The sequence below is a fragment of the Mauremys reevesii genome, linkage group 10 (genome assembly GCF_016161935.1).
Source record: "Mauremys reevesii isolate NIE-2019 linkage group 10, ASM1616193v1, whole genome shotgun sequence".
In the NCBI taxonomy this organism is placed as follows: domain Eukaryota; kingdom Metazoa; phylum Chordata; order Testudines; family Geoemydidae; genus Mauremys; species Mauremys reevesii.
In genome coordinates this window covers 48,957,697-48,974,606 of record NC_052632.1, presented here as the reverse complement: position 1 = coordinate 48,974,606, position 16,910 = coordinate 48,957,697, and the positions used below count along the sequence as shown (strand labels likewise).

The 16,910-nt window shown below is 52.8% G+C and overlaps 1 protein-coding gene across 1 annotated transcript in view; it reads left to right on the top strand.

Annotated features, from left to right (window-relative positions):
• Positions 1 to 16,910, top strand: part of NTN3 (netrin 3) — a 99,891-nt gene that overhangs the window by 26,188 nt on the left and 56,793 nt on the right. The window contains exon 3 of the mRNA XM_039493280.1: positions 15,266 to 15,454. Coding sequence (XP_039349214.1) covers positions 15,266 to 15,454 — 189 coding nt within the window. The remainder of the gene's footprint in view (positions 1 to 15,265; positions 15,455 to 16,910) is intronic.

The window sequence follows — 16,910 nt, the reverse complement described above, 5'->3', positions numbered from 1 at the left end:
GTCATGATGGAAGGTTGGATGAAGCCAATGCGGAGGGCATGAGTCTTGGCAGCTGGACTCCAGCCCTGAGCCAGGCAGGCAGGACCAGGGGTGATCTGCAGAGTGCCTTATTCCAAGACCTGTTCCAGACACAGCAGACAAGCCGGTGGAGTTTACAAATACATTTTTCTTAATGTTCCCATTGGGGCTGTCACCGCTTGTCTCAGCTTGCTGTCATTGCCAAAGGGCCAGATCCAGCCCTGGGGTAGCTCAGAACCTGACTTCGGTGGGAGACTGGAATGTCCATGATGTTCTCCTTGGCTGACACCATGTGGGAGAAAGATGACATGAAATGATTTGTAACGGGGACAATTACACATTTCTGACTAAGTGAAGCCAGGCACAAGTGGGGCTCAGAAACTGTCTTTGTGGCTGCCTGGACTGGTTCTTTCCTCCTTCTGTAGCATCACTTGCATGGCAGCGGTACTGTAGCCATGTCTCCTGTGGCCTCCACACTCAAAAGTCCTGAGATTCTGGAGGCAACCCTTAAACTTGGGCACTCCCACTCCCATCTCCCCTCAGGCCTGCATCTCAGGCTGTGACTTCATGGGAGGTGCTGGAGTGAGACTAAGAGTTCATTTGGCTCACACTGGAGAAGCAGAAAATGGGGAAAGCATTGAGGGATTCTTTGGGCTCCACTAACTTTGCTGAAGTTCTGTGATTTGAGTCCTGGCAAAGAGGAGATCCCGTTAGATTCCCAAAACAACCTGGTCTCAGCTCACAGATGGATTTTTGTTATGATGATTTGGGTGTTTCCAGTCCCAGCTGAATCATAGGAATGCAGCGGTGGAAACAAACCCACAAAGAAATGTGAATTGAACCTTGTTTTTGCGGACCTCAAAAAAGACGTGGGTTTGAGTTTCAGGAGGAAGCCTGGGTCGGTTCTTCTTTTGGAACTGCCTGCTGCTGTCTGTTTCAAAGCGCTGGTGTAAGGTGCCCACTTAGCAATGTTAGCTCCTGGAACCAAAGAGTCACCTGATGCCGTGTATTGCTGGGTTGTAACATAGCAAGGTACCAGTGCAATGCTGCAGGCCAAATGCGATTTCATAGAAGATTAGGGTTGGAAGAGACCTCAGGAGGTCATCTAGTCCAACCCCCTGCACAAAGCAGGACCAACCCAACTAAATCATCCAAGCCAGGGCTTTGTCAAGGCTGACCTTAAAAACCTCTAAGGATGGAGATTCCACCATCTCCCTAGGTAACCCATTCCAGTGTTTCACCACCCTCCTAGTGAAATAGTGTTTCCTAATATCCGTCCTAGACCTCCCCGACTGCAACTTGAGACCCTTGCTTCTTGTTCTGTCATCTGCCACCACTGAGAACAGCCAAGCTCCATCCTCTTGGAACCCCCCCATTCAGGTAGTTGAAGGCTGCTATCAAATCCCCCCACACTCTTCTCTCTGCAGACTAAACAAACCCAGTCCCCTCAGACTCTCCTTGCTAGTCATGTGCCCCAGTCCTCTGATCATTTTCATTGCCCTTCACTGGACTTTCTTCAATTTGTCCACCTCCTTTCTGTAGTGGGGGGCCCAAAACTGGACACAATACTCCAGATGTGGCCAGACCAGGGCTGAATAGAGGGGAATAATCACTTCCCCCAATCTGCTGGCAATGCTCCTACTAATGCAGCCCAATATGTCTTTAGCCTTCTTGGCAGCAAGGACACACTGCTGACTCATATCCAGCTTCTTGTCCACTGTAATCCCCAGGTCCTTTTCTGCAGAACTGCTGCTTAGCCAGTGCAACATGGTGACAAGGCAAGTACCGTCAGAGTCATTAAGCCCTTTGCAGCTGTGTAGGCCTCCAGGGTCGATAGCACTGCGAACTGGTCTGCCCGTTGTTGGACAGGGGATTTCACATCGCCTCTCAGAGTTTGCGGTGCTGGCGCTGCCACCACTGGGGTGCTGGGGAGGGAGAGTGGCCCAGCACAGGTAATGTAAACCATGGCATAAAGATTGGGAACTTGTGATGTCACGTCATGCCACTGGGGCACAAATCACCCCAGTATACAACACAGCCCCCTGGAGGGACATGAAAGGTCATATGGGATGCTGCAGCATTAGCCCCAGGGATAGTTCCAGATGGTTTTGATGTGCTGCAAGTCCTGGCTGGCAGGAAGTGAGAGCACACTGTCACATTCAGGCCTTCCCTTGGTGCTCACCATTTTGCCTCTCTCCTAATTAGAAGGAAGTTGAGAGAACATAAGAATGGCTGTACCGGGTCAGACCAAAGGTCCATCAAGCCCAGTATCTGTCTACTGACAGTGGCCAATGCCAGGTGCCCCCGAGGGAGTGAACCTAACAGGCAATGATCAAGTGATCTCTCTCCTGCCATCCATCTCCATCCTCTGACAAAGAGAACCCAGGGACACCATTCCTTACCCATCCTGGCTAATAGCCATTAATGGACTTAACCTCCATGAATTTATCTAGTTCTCTTTTAAACCCTGTTATAGTCCTAGCCTTCACAACCTCCTCAGGCAAGGAGTTCCACAAGTTGACTGTGCGCTGCGTGAAGAAGAACTTCCTTTTATTTGTTTTAAACCTGCTGTCTATTAATTTCATTTGGTGACCCCTAGTTCTTGTATTAGGGGAATAAGTAAATAACTTTTCCTTATCCACTTTCTCCACATCACTCATGATTTTATATACCTCTATCATATCCCCCCTTAGTCTCCTCTTTTCCAAGCTGAAGAGTCCTAGCCTCTTTAATCTTTCCTCATATGGGACCCTCTCCAACCCCCTAATCATTTTAGTTGCCCTTTTCTGAACCTTTTCTAGTGTCAGTATATCTGGGTATTTCACTCTCCAAGGCTCCTTGACTTCTGTTGGGAGGCCCAGTGCGGGATGGGCCATGGTGTAGTGGTGCCTGCTTTTGATCAGAGGATATTGGAATGGAAGCCACCAGCTTATTTCATGCTACTAAATAGCCCATCCACTGGTAACAAGTTTGCCCGTATTGGTCGGAGTCAGCTGGGAAGGCTCCATATGTGATTGCCAATGCCCTGAGCAGCAGGTCCCTTGGGGGACAAACAGTCATGGTGGTACCTTGCCCAATCATCGCCCCCTGCTCCCAAAGGGGGGATGCTTATGTTAAAATGATCAACAGGGAAATAGTGAACAATATTGATATTTAGCTTACCCTCATTAGGCTTCAGAATCAAGCCCCCTTGAGATGAAAGGGGGCAGATCACACCCCCTTTCAGTACTGCTGTTTCAGGCTGTCTGCAGACTCCATCAGAAAGGTCACATTCAGAGGGTTTTCTTAATTTGCAGTGAGCAGGGCTAGAGAATTGATTTTGAAAATATAAAAGCAAAAGCTCAAATTCTGCCAAAGCCTAAGGAAGCTGCAGAGAACCATTCCCACCAGGCAGCAGGTCAGTCCACTCCCACTCAAGCCACCCTGTTCATCTCTGCCACCCCTGTGTGCCAGCTCAATCCATCCCCTGCCACCCAACACCCTGGCATTTTTCCAGCACATGCATCCCCGCCCAGCCCCTTTGTGCAGATGTAACCCACCAGGGGCGGCTCTAGGCACCAGCAAAACAAGCTGGTGCCTAGGGCGGCCAAATCTAGGGGGCGGCAAAAGGCTGGGGACCCAGCTCATCCTGCCGCTGCCGGCCCGTCCCCTGCAGCCGGGGGGGGGCGGCAGGCTCGGCCGGCGGACCTGCCGCAGTCATGCCTGCGGGAGGTCCACCGGAGTCCCGGGACGACCGGACCTGCCGCAGGCATGACTGCGGAGGGGGCGCTCGTCCCGCGGCTCGGCTGGACCTCCCGCAGGCATGACTGCGGCAGCTCAAGCGGAGCCGCCGGATCCGCGAACCGTCCGCAGCCGCGGGGGGTCCAGCCGAGCCACGCGGTCATGCCCGCGGGAGGTCCGCTGCTCCCGCGGCTCCGGGGCGCCTCCCGCGCATGACTGCTTGGGGCGGCCAAAACGGTAGAGCCGCCCCTGTAACCCACACACTTCCTGGGTGTGGTGCTCTGTCCCGACACCACTTAGAGAGAGATTGAGTCTGCTCTATAGCCTTAGCTAACAGCCCCATGGCTTTTAGCTCACTCAGTAGAGGCTCATACACTAAACTCCAGAGGCCCCTGATTCAATCCTACCTGCTGACAACTGGGGACTGTCAGCGTTACACAGACACCGCCCCTCTTTCCTGCAAGTGTGGACCTTGCTCAGCAGTAAGGTTTGTTAGTTTCTTGTGAGAGTTGGAAAAAGAAGCTGTGAGATGGGGGCTGGGCCCAGGATACTGCTTTGGCATGATTCAAAGAACTCTCTTGCAGGTTAAAACTGTCTCTACTGCAGGGAGGTGGGAGAGATCCCTCCCACTTCCTGATGGGCATCACCTGCCAGCCGCCCACCTGGGTGGATCCCAGATGGGGCAGAATTGCCAAGAGAGAAGGAAGCCCCTCCAATAACCTTGGAGGCTGAAAGATTGCAGTCAGGTCTCCAGGCTCAAGAGACTCCTGTGGTGATCCGCTGGCTTCATTTTCATAGGCTTGGGGGCCTTTGTTTTCTTTATAATAGCCCATGAGGGGGGGAGTCAGAGGGGTGTGAATGTGTGTGCAGGCTCCTCCCAGTGATCATGTTATAATAAGTGCAAATTATTCTTGCTGGGCTTTCCCTGCCCACCCCACATTTAATTGTTAGCGCGCGTGTATGAGATGCTGCATTCCTCAGGCTTCTGCTCCTGGAATTAGACCTGTCATTAGGGCTTCTGCAGACACCAAGGGCTGCGTGGGGGGGATTAGCGGGATGCAGCCACTGGAAGTAATTGATCCACTCTCTGGTAATTCTGGAGCTCTTGTTCCCATTGTCGCCCCCACGGCTGGAGCACTTTTCTGAATGGAGCACAGAAGGGAAACCTTGCTCCGGTGATTGGAATCCGTTCCGTTTGTAGAGGAGCAAGAGGGAAATAATAGTTGAGGGGAGCTTTGATCCCAGCACTTGCCAGTGAAATGGTAAATTCTCCTGGAAGAACCAAGCTGGCTGGGCTGAGCTGGGAAGCCAAAGGCCTAATGAATTTCTAACACCAGTGTCTGTGAACAACTCCTGGAGTCACAACCCTTTGCCTTAGCCATCTCCTCTCTCAGCTCCATCCTGTGCCCATTTCTTTTTCTGTCATCTCAGTTTCCCACCTAAAGACAGGTGCCCTATCTCAGAAATTCAAACTGGTTTTAAAACTGGTTGGAGACATAATGTAAACCTGGTTCCAGGTGGCCTGGAGCCTTTACAGTGGCTTTGTCCCCCTTCAGAAAAAACAGGCCAGGCTGCCTGGAGCCTGCTTATGTTGTCTGTAGGCCCTTTGAACAGAAGAACTGGCTTTAAAGCCAGGTAGAATTTTTGAAGCAATTTTCCCAGTGTGGAGGCTCAGAGCTGCCTCCATCACCGCAGCAGCGAAGCTGTTGGAGACCCACCACGAGAGAGCAGCATTAAGCCAAGCACATCAGCAGACAGGCATTATGAGAGCTGGTTCAGCAGCTTATCCAAATAGCAGGCAAGCCGGATGTGAGCGGGCTTTCTTCCCTAGCTCTGGCTGAGCCGGCCGGCAGCCAGCTGAGGAACTGCCTTTCCTGCAGGGTTCTGGGGCTCCTGTCCCACCTGGACTCCAGGAATGCAGGGCAATGGAATGACATTGGTGAGCAAGGGCTCGGGTCGGTTCCTTTCTGACCGGGAGTGTCTCTCTCGTCCCTAGGAGATTTAGGTACTGAGCGTTCTGGAGGCATGAGGGACTCGGCCTGTGACTGGGGCTGGGCCAAAACATCCCTACAACTTCAGAAGGTTAACGAGCCCCTCAGTCACTCTTTCTGCCCCTTTGCAAACCTCCTTTCAGAGGATGCAAGATGGTTGCCCCGGGTGGGGCAAGGAAACACGATCAGCATAGCGGGGATTTGACTCTAGTCTGGTGTGCCAAAAGGAGCTTTGTGTCTCGGGCTCCTTCAGTTGAGTCAGACTTCCCTGGTGCAAACAGGATCTTCCCAGAGTTGGGGAAAACCCGCAGTCTCACTCTCTGGTCCCTCCACATCTTTGCAGAATAAGTTATCGCAGGTCTGAGAGCATGAGAACTGCCCTCCTCCCAAATTCTTGATGGATCCCTGTCTGCGCATCCTTCCTCAGGTCCGGTTAGGATGCTGCACTGGGTGTCAATCGGACCTGGCTTCTCTTCCAACCTCTGCCACTGACTTGGGGCACAGGCGCAGCACCTCCCTCTGTGCCTCAGTTTACTTATCTGTGCAGTGGGGATCATGAGACTGCCCTCCTTTGTAAAGTGCTTGGAGCTCTGTGGCACAAATGCTCTAGCAAAATGTTATTGGGGGGTTTATTTCACAGGGCTGCACTTACTGCGATTGTAGATGGCTTGAGACCGTTGCTCCAGCCCCAGGCCGTGCTGAATATTGCTGGCCATGTCAGGGAGGTAGCACAGCAAGGCCTGGCTCGTAGCCTGAAGCTGCTGCCTCCTCTCCTCTGCCCTGTAAGATAAATCTTACCTGGCCAGAGGAGGGAGCACAGCCAGACAATGGCGGAGGACCCAAGTCAGGGGGCTGCCTGTATTGTATGCAGCTCTCCCAGAGGGTTAGCAGTAGCAAGAGGTCTCAGGAAACCTGGGAGAAGGCAGAGGTGGCTGCTGCCTACTCCAACTCCAGAGCTGCTGTAGCACAGAGAACAAGCTCCCTGGAGGCCGGGGTGGAGAGTGGGATGAGGGAGAAATGCCAAGAGCTTCTAGCTGTAATGTGAAGCCTTAAATGCTAGGTGCCATGTCTCTCTGCTGTCCAGCCTAGGTCATGACTGCTGCTGACGGCTGTGAGGGGATGCTCTGGGAAAGGCTCGGGTCAGTTAAAAGGGCCCCTTTGAGGTCTGTGCTGGGCCCGTCCATGTGACTGGAGATGTGGGATCCAGGTGGCAGCAGGGAAGCAGGACTGAATGCAAGGGGAGGCTGAGTTTACCTGTGGAAAAGGGGTGGTCCCACCCCTTCTGACAGGAAGGAGGGGCCATGGTGTTTTGGAATGGACAGTAGCCACCAGAATAGGCCAGATGCTAATGACTGTGATGCAGTGTGTAGCACCACCAAGAGGTGCTCAGGTAGAGCTCAGTGGAGGGAGATGGTTACTAGCCAACTGGGCACTGGCTAACGATGGCTGAACCTCAGACTGTTGGCATTGAGCCTCCACAAGCTCACCTGCTGTTCCAGCCTCTTGCTCCTGCCAAATGGGGTTGGAAAATGTCAGAGAAGCTGCTTTCCTCAGGGGATTCTGACAGTGGACTTAGTCCCCGTCGTTCTCAGAGTTGCACAAAATTGGAAGAGCAGGGAAAAATGAGCCGGGCTTTGCCGAACCTCAGCGAGGTTCTGTGTGAGTTTAGAGAGGTTTGTGTCAGTTCTTCTGGCGTGAGTGTATACAGACCTGCAGGGGACTGCGGGAATGGCCGGAGCGCTCGCATGAGACCATGGTAAGCTGCATAGTGCTCTCAACCATGGCTGTTGACTTTTCTTCATAAGGCACAATGTATTTCTTTAGGGTGGGAGGTGAAGGGGGTGTTTGGGTCTAGATTCCCCCTCCCACAGGCTAGAAGTAGCAACTGTGCCTTGCAAGCATCCCGGCTGGGCACTCCTCCAGCAAAAGCAGGGGCGTAGTTCGAATCCATTGTGGGTTTGGCAGGACTGGCCATTCTAGGGTTTCGCTGAGACTGTTCCGTTAAATAATTATTCCCAGTGAATTCCCAGACGCAGGGAGCTCTCTCCCCTCTGTTTGCCAGCCCGGGTTCCATCATCCCCCGAGCGAAGTATCCTTCTACCCATCCCTTGCCAGCCTAGGCTCCATCATTCCCTAAGCAAGGGATTGCTCTACCCATCCCTCGCCAGCCTAGGCTCCATCATTCCCTGAGCGAGGGATCCCTCTACCCATCCCTCACCAGCCTGGGCTCCATCATTTCCTGAACAAAGGATCCTCTCTTCTTGCCCAGTTGTCCCCAGTGTCGGCTGCATGACCAGACACACTTCACTTCCCATCCTTTTTGTTTGTGCTCACGTGTTGCCAGTCTGTACTGGAAGGAGACGGCATCCACTGGGGGAGAGCAGGAGGTTAGTGATTGTCTCCCTGGGATTGTCAGGGCTACTCTCCCTGCCATGGCACAGGGAGCAGCAGAGCGCTGGTGCAAAGGAGCTTCCAGCTAGATCAGGGAAGGCTAAAGTGTCCCAAAGACACTTGAAATGGGGACAGAGGGTTGCCCCATTGCAGGGAGTTTAAGTTGAATTAGGCTATTATTGCAAATGAGTTGATCATGAGATTGTTTAATTTATCATGTGATTGTTTAATGGGGCGTACTTTCTAAGGAAGGAAGCAAGGCACCATGTAATTAGCCCCAAACTGTGCAATTAAATTCTTATTAATACCCAAACAGCAGGGAAGGTTCAAGCCTTTAATTAGTGATTAATGTGAGACAGACAGTGAGCTGCACCAGCCCAGCTCTCAGTCACAGCACACGGCCCAGGGAAGGTTGTTTGCTTAGCACTGGAAGCTGTGGATGGCTGGGCCTGAGAATGAGAGGAGTGTGCTTTGCAAGCTTTGCCCGCTCCTCTTTTCCCCAGTTGGATCTGTGCACCCCTGGCTAATGAGGCATTCCTTTCTCTTAGCACAACCACTGTCTTGTGGAACTTGAATTCTCCAGATGGACCACATGCCACCTTCAAACCTGGCCTCCCAATCTGGATTTCCACTGGTCTCTAGGGGCCAGATTGATAACGTTGTTTAGGCGCCTATCTGTAGCTTTAGGCACCTAAATACCTTTATGAGTGCGGCCCTGTGCGCCTTGTCCATGCCAGGCTCTCTTCCCTAGAATTTCCCACTGTGGCTAACAGCTGTGCAACTCCACCAGCAGCGGCAGAGGTGGTGGGAATAGAGTAGCCAAGGTGCTGGGCTGGCAGGTGCTCCCCATGGGTGAGATTATCAGGAGCTCCTCATTGGCCTAACTCAGCTCCCACTGACACTATGGGCATTTTCCTAGTGACGCCTGTGGGAAGAGCTCCAGGCCAGCACTGTAACCCCACTTCATGTCGCCTAGTCCTGCATGGTTCAAATACTCCTGCTCTGACTCCACTCGCTCTCCTGGGATTGCTACCAGTGAAGCTGCACCAGTGGTGAAATGGTGGGGGACTAAGGGATGGAAGTAGAACGTTATCTTCTCTTTGTTCTAAAAGTACAAGCTAGTCATTTCCTGGGGAGGAGTATCCTGGACAGATTCCAGGCCTATGGCACAGCCCAGGGTGCAGCCATCCCCAAAGAACCCATCCCAGGTGCCACAGGAGATCCAGTGCAAGCCAGCAGGACAGGTCTGTGGGAGTCTGTTGGTCCTGAGCACTGGTGGTTGAGTTCAGTAAAGTCGATGATACTTTCCATTGCTTTTGAGTCCCCTGGTTCCCAGCACTCTGCGTGGGACCTCTCAGGTTTGAGGCAGTGTCAGAAATGGGCTCAGGAACTCCTGCAGGGCCAGGATATGGCCAATGGGATGCAGTTGGGGCGATGATCCAATCACTTGCTGGGTCTCCTGGGCTGCTCCCAGTCACTTCTTTCTCCCTTCATTGCAACAGGCCCCCGGGCACATACTTTCTCACTCATTAAACTGGAGGCAGAGAGGGAAATGGGACAAGACTGGCCAATTATTTACCTGACCTTTCCCCTCCTCTGTTCCACACTTCCACCCCAGCCCAGCCCCATCCACTTCCAGGGGAATTCGGCAATGCGGCTGCCTTTTGCGAGGAGCAGGGTGGAATTGGGGTACTTGCACTTGCACTTGGCATTGCTGAACCAGCTGCAGCCCCACCACAACTCAGATTTATAGTGTGAGCAACTGGCAGTGCGGTGGGAGTCTCGCCGGAGCTGCCCCCAGTTCGTAGCTGTAATGGTGAGCAGCGTCTCTGGTCCTCCATCACTGCCTGGGTGGGGTGGTTGTGATGTCCTGTCCCTGCAGGGTAATACAAGCCCTGAAACCCTGCTCGGCCAGTGGTGGCAAAGCGTCAGTGTAGACGGCGCCGCGTTGGGAAGCAATGCTGGGCTATGCTGTCTCCCAGATAGGCTGAAGCTGGGGGGCAGCATTGCAGCTGCTTCCTGATTTTGGTTGGCAGGAGCCTCCTCCTAGAGCATTCCTGCCTGGTTTGTTACGGTCACAAACCCTGTTCTGGGGACATGTGGATGGCGTGAGGGCAGGGCTGGCTTTAGCAAGTGTGGGGCCCAATTTGTACTCACCCGGCGGTGCTCCGGGTCTTTGGTGGCACTTCGGCAGCAGGTCCTTCACTCGCTCCGGGTCTTCGGCGGCACTCAAGGACCCGCCGCCGAAATGCAGCGAAGACCCGGAGCGCCGCTGGGTGAGTAAAAATTAGAAAGGCGCCAGCGCGGGGCCCTCTTAGGCGCCGGCGCGGGGCCCGATTCTGGGGAATCGGGCGACTCGGCCTAAAGCCGGCCCTGCGTGAGGGGACAGGTTGCTTCTTCAACAGCAATGCTGGACCTCAGCCCGAGTCAGATGTTCAGTTTGGAGAAGCCCCCAGAGCCTTCGGAGCCCAGTTCTCCTTTCATACTGATTTGCCACCACTGCAACTCTGCTGACTTCCACAGCGTCCCTCCCGTTTATTGGCTTGACCCAAAACTCCTTGCAGTCGGTTAGAGGCCTCGTGCTGACTGCAGCGGGTTTTCGATCAGGCCTGGACAACGGCGAGAGGGAGGCAGAGAAGAATCAGGGCCTTCTGAAGCTGAAGAATCAGGACCTGCACCTGTAGCCCCTGGGTGCAGTCTCATTAATGTTAATGGGCTTCCTTCCCACTTGCCAGAAACTGGGAGGTGCTGTGCACCCTCCTAACACCTATTGCTTAACTAGCTCTGTCCAGCCACAGAGCTCAGAGTGCTTGGCAAAGGAGGCAAGGATCCGTGTCCCTATTTCACAGACAAGATGCTGGGACTCACCCACCAGCTGAGCCAGAAAAGAAGCAAGGTTTGCTGAGCCCCAATGCAGTGCCCTGCCTGCTGCCTCCGGGCGAGTTGGGAGCACTCAGTGCCCTGCAGAATCAAGACCGATGTGGAAGCGCTGCAGGAAGGAGCCCTCATGTGGGACTAAGCCCCTGAGAGCTGCTTTCTCTTGAGAGTGCCATTAGGCTGGAATGCTGTAAGAATGGCTTCTCGTGGTCCTGGCCCAGAAGGTGGAAATGCAAAAGCCCAGCAGATGCACAAAGGAAAAATCACAACAGTGTCCCCCACTTGTGTGGTGTCATCACATGCTTTTCTTAAAGCCCCAGCTCCTGAAGTCATGTGCTTATGTGAGAATCTTGCCTTTGGTTTAAAACAAAAGTAAGTTTCTGTCCCTCATGGTTGTGAAGCAAATACGAGCTCTAACGGCTCAAAACCCAAGAGTCAAACCAAAAGCTATGATTTTTAAACCAATCTCATGATTTTTGGAGGTGCTGACTTGTGATTTTTGAACATTTGGGATTGGCAAATACTGCAACCGGGGGCAGAAAAATGTCACTGAGCTTTTTCCCATCTCCAGAAAGGCTCTCGGTGTACTGAGGTCTGGTTTGGGGAGAAGGCACAGGGTGGTTCAGAACCCCATTTCCCACCCCTACCCTTCAACAGTGTCTCCCCACCTCTGAGGCTGGGCCTGAAAGCAGCAGACAAGAGAGAGGGGCCTTGACAATAGGCAGCAGGCAGCTGTTTGACCTTGAGGGGTTAACCCTCCCCAGCTCTCTTCTGTCAGCTTCTGCAAAGGATTGAAGCTGAGAGCTGGTGGGGAGGGGGATAAGAGAGGAAATTTCATACAATGACAAGCAGGCCCAGCAGTTAAATCTTGGGCTGACATGTTAATGAATTTCACAGTATGCCTGGAAAAACTCTCACCCAGCCTCAATTTCCCAGAGAAGCAGGGGAGGGAGAGGGCGCTGGGTTTCGCCGAAGGAAATCTTGTTCCCATTATCTTTTTGCGAGAGTGTTAAACAGGAACTGGCAGCACTTTTTCCTTTTTATCTCACACACGTGGATTTGGAATCCCCCCCTGGCCCCCTTTTGGGTTCCTGCGGCTAATAAAAAATAAAGGGTATGTGTGTGGTGTAGGGGGCGAGATCTGAAATAAAACTAGTTTAGCAGCTCTCTCCTCTGCTGCAGTCTGGCTAGCAGATTGGAGACCAGGCCCTTCCTCTCCACCACAGCACCTTGGCCACAGCTGGCACTGGTCATACTCCCTAATGGGCCTGGCACTGCACAACAACAGAAGGAGCTTTGCCGTTCCACCCCCACACCCACAACCCAGTGCAAGGTGGGTGGTCCTTTTAAAGGGCCAGACTGGTGGATGTTGGGGAAAGGGGCTGTGGGGACAGGCCAGGAAGCAACAAACATAGAGACCTAATTCCCCTTACACTTCAGGGGCCCAATCCTGCCCCCATAACAGCAGTAGCAACCCCCCTATTGCCTTTAATAGGGCAGAGCCTAAGGGAGTGGGGTGCTTCCGTGGCTTTTTTTCACATAAAAGGCTCTTCTGGACTTATGGTGACATAGATCTGGTGACCTGGTGAGGATGGTGTGTGCAGCCCAGAGTGAATCCCACCCTGTCTGTGCCCCCGGGAGGGGCAGGGGGGAAGGCTTACTGCTCATGGCCACGGGGCAGATAGGCTGGTCAGAAAGGTGGGGCATGCCTCTCAAAGTAAAAGCTGCCAGGGAAGGCTGCAGTTAGGCAGTAAAATCTGGTCTCCATTCTCTGACACTGACTGGGTGGCCTTGGGTAAGTCACTTATACCCAGAACTGCAAAGTGCCTAACTCCACCAATTCCAATGGGAGTTAGGAGCCTAAATGCCTTTGAGGTGCTGGGCTTTAGCCTCTCCATGCCACAGTTTCCCCATCTCTACAATGGGGATAATAATAATGACCTCCTGGGGGGTTATGAGTCTCAAGTAATCAGCAATACAGGCCTGTGTGTAGCCCTCTGTAACAGGCAGGTTAGAGCCACAAGCCATGTGAGCAGGGGGCGCACAGGTGTGATGGCAAGTGGCTCAGTGCTGGGGCCCGGTTCTCCCAATCTGTCCCAGAAGCACACTGTGCGCTGCCACTGGGGTGCTGGGTGCAAAGCAGATTCAGCCTTCTGTTCTGGGGTAGCTCTGTGCCAGGGGCAGCTGCCATCTGTTGGCAGCAAGGGGGGAGATGCTGTGGCAGCAGGATGGCAGGTGCCCAGCTGGCCTTTCCGCTGGGTGTCTCGTTCTAACCATCCACTTTGTACTTGTCTGTGATTTATGGCAGAACTGGCCTCCCGCCCCCACCTCTTCCACATGCCCCAGCTCCTCAGCAGCGACCTCCCCAGCACCCAGCCCAGCAGGACACAGAGGATATTACACATCTGGAGAACACATGGAGGCAAATTGCTTGTTCCCCTCCCCTGTCTCCTCAGCCATCCCGCCGGCACTACACTACACTACACTACACTACACTACACTAGACAGGCGCTGGGCAGCTGCCTTCTTCTGAATCCTCCTCCTCTCTGCCTGCTGCATAGTCCTTTGTCTGCCAGCACTGCCCTGCCCTCCCCTAGCTCCTCAGAGGCCCTCTGGGTTGATTGTTCACCTCTTCCTCCTCCTCCCCCTCTTCCCCGCCCCCCGCACAAGTGGAGACAAGTTCCTGTGGGGAGCCTGTTTATGGGGGTGTGATGAGGGCTGGCACCTGTTCCTTCCACCCCATGGAGGGGACCTGGGCGAGATCTGGCAGCCGCTGGGGAGGGGTTCCTCCCTCTCTCTTCTCTCTGGATTCAAGCTCCATTAGCCCAGGTTCATTGGAGAAAGGTGGGAGGGATGGGGGTGAAGGGAGGCTGGGAAGGGTTAACTTGGTACGGGGCACCAGAGATTTTAAGATTTTGGCTGGATTTCCATGGTGGTGGTTGTTATTTGTATTGTGATAACACCCAATAGGCCCCCTTGTGCTAGACGCTGAACGAACACAGGACACAAAGACAGTTCCTGCCTTGTATAAGAATACACCAAACTCTCAGAGGAAAGTCTAAGGCAGTCTAGACTGGTGTAGTCTGCAGTGCCTCCTGACCCTCAGCATGGGCATTGTTGTACCAACCTAGATGCCCTCCCGGCTCCCTGAGACCTCCTGTGCCCTTAGCCTCAAATCTTGATCCTGCTCCGGCTGAAGTCCATGGCAAAGCTCCCATTGACATTTGTGGTGCACACAGAGACCCTCCCCTCCCCCAGTACCGCCCAGTGTGTCACTCCTCCTTCCCTCCTCTTTTCCCGTCACTTCTGCGCTTGGTCCACTGCGCCTCAGCAAGTCTCAGCCGACGGAGCTCAGATACGCTGGATGGAAGACCTGGAGCAACAAAAATAACTAACGGGAGGGTAGATGAATATCCAGGTACTCCCGGTTGTAACTTACACCTCCTGATTTCTTGGTGTGTAAATTACATTGATTTAGACTCCCTGGCACTGTGGTGAGTGGGTGTACAATACATCCAGGGGAGTCAGCATGTGACCTACAACACCTTACCTGCAATCCCCTCTGAGTGTACGTCTGTTCTCTGCAGCGATGGGCGAAAGCCAAAGGTTCAGCACCTCTCTCTGGTTTGCAAAATGGGAGGGAGGTCTCATGAGAACAGGCTTTCTCATGGGATTTCTGGCTTCTCCAGATTCTGTTCACAGCTGTGGCCTGCAAGGGCACAGACAAGAGCAAAAGGAAAAATAGTGTGTGAGTGTGTGACGTAGCAGAAGTTTCCGAATGTTTGTTTCCAAGTTAAGGGTGAAGGCTCAGATTGATTTGATCTGAACTAGTTGTCCCAACCTTACTCACTGATCTGTAGCCAATCAACCTACTTCCATTCTGCTCCTGCCTGCATTGCACATGCAGACTGCCTAGGAGATGCAGGCGCCGTGCTTTCGGCTCCTTGGCCCATTCAGTCCTTGGCCTCTCAGCTAAGACTGACCCCACTTACTTCGCTGGGGGTTTGCACCACCCGAGTACAAGAGCTTGAATTGGGCCTCCCTTTCGAGGCGTCTGCTGACATTCTGTGTTGGGTGGCTCACTCCGGCCTCCTCTGGCTTAGTGCCTTGAGTTGAAATTTTGGCAGTGGCTCTGAGTCTGCAGCCTGGCTGGGGCAATCTTCTGAGTGGATCTGGCCCTGGGGTTGGAGGCTGGGTGAGTGGACTCTTCTCTGGCCCCTGAGCCCTTTTTTCACCTGCTCATCCTCTTCTCCCCTCTCTTCTTGCAGCCTGTAACTGTAACCTGCATGCCCGGCGCTGCCGCTTCAACATGGAGCTGTACAAACTCTCAGGCAGGAAGAGTGGAGGTGTCTGCCTCAACTGTCGCCACAACACGGCCGGCCGGCACTGCCATTACTGCAAAGAGGGGTTCTACCGGGACATGAGCAAATCCATCACAGACCGCAAGGCCTGCAAAGGTAAGGGGAGCTGTCAGCATGGGGGACCTGCCCCCCTCAGTCCTCCTCTCCCAGCCCTTTCCTCCTCTGTTGGCTGCACCATTGCCCTCTCTAAGGGAGCATACCTACTTTTCTCTACTTAATTCCTTCTGAATGCAACTGTTTGTCCTATATAGCCCCGTAAATCCTGCTGCCCTTGCCTGGTTCTAATCTCCACTCACCAGGACAGTCATCTCCCTCTGGCTGCAGGCTGAGGTCTCTGCTGCTTTCCCAATGAGCTGATGGAGTATGAGGGAGATCAAAAGGGAGACAAATAACAGGTTGGGCTTGTCTTCCTCCCAGCATTTCACTGATGGGCACGTGTGAGTCTCAGCTGCCCAGGCAATAAGGATGGAATCCATCTGTCCATCAGCTTAGTCTGTCTTTCTGATGTCTAATGCACCCATCCTTCATCTTGAAGGGTCCATGCATAGACACACATAGATATCTAAAGCCTTGTCTATATTAGAAAACTTGCACCAAGGTAACTAAATTCATTTAATATTGATCTAGTTACACCAGGGCAAACTGTTAATGTAGATGCACTTAAAAGGGTGGAAATTACTTTTGACCTGATTTAGATTAATACAGTCAATTATCACGTTGGTTTGAGTGCAACTGGAACTGATTTGGGTGTGTCTATTGTAGGGGGTTGCATTGGTATAACTAAATCCATTTTAGTTCCCCTGTTGCAAGTTTTATAATGTAGATTGATTCTAGGACCTGGTGCTTGAGGGGGGCTGTGTGGATGTGTTATTCCTTGACTTTAGCAAAGCTTTTGATACGGTCTCCCACAGTATTCTTGCCAGCAAGTTAAAGAAGTATGGGCTGGACGATTGGAGTATAGATGGATAGAAAGCCGGCTAGATCGTCGGGCTCAACGAGTAGTGATCAACGGCTCCATGTCTAGTTGGCAGCCAGTTTCAAGTGGAGTGCCCCAAGGGTCGGTCCTGGGGCCAGTTTTGTTCAATATCTTCATTAATGATCTGGAGGATGGCGTGGACTACACTCTCAGCAAGTTTGCAGATGACACTAAACTGGGAGGAGTGGCAGATTAGGGATAGGATACAGAGGGACCTAGACAAATTAGAGTACTGGGCCAAAAGAAACCTGATGAGGTTCAACAAGGACAAGTGCAGAGTCCTGCACTTAGGACAGAAGAGTCCCATTCACTGTTACAGACTAGGGACCGAATGGCTAGGAAGTGGTTCTGCAGAAAAGGACCTAGGGGTTACAGTGGACAAGAAGCTGGATATGAGTCAACAGTGTGCCCTTGTTGCCAAGAAGGCTAATGGCATTTTGGGCCGTATAAGTAGGGGCATTGCCAGCAGATCAAGGGATGTGATCATTCCCCTCTATTCAACATTGATGAGGCCTCATCTGGAGCACTGTCTCCAGTTTTGGCCCCCACACTACAAGAAGGATGTGGAAAAATTGG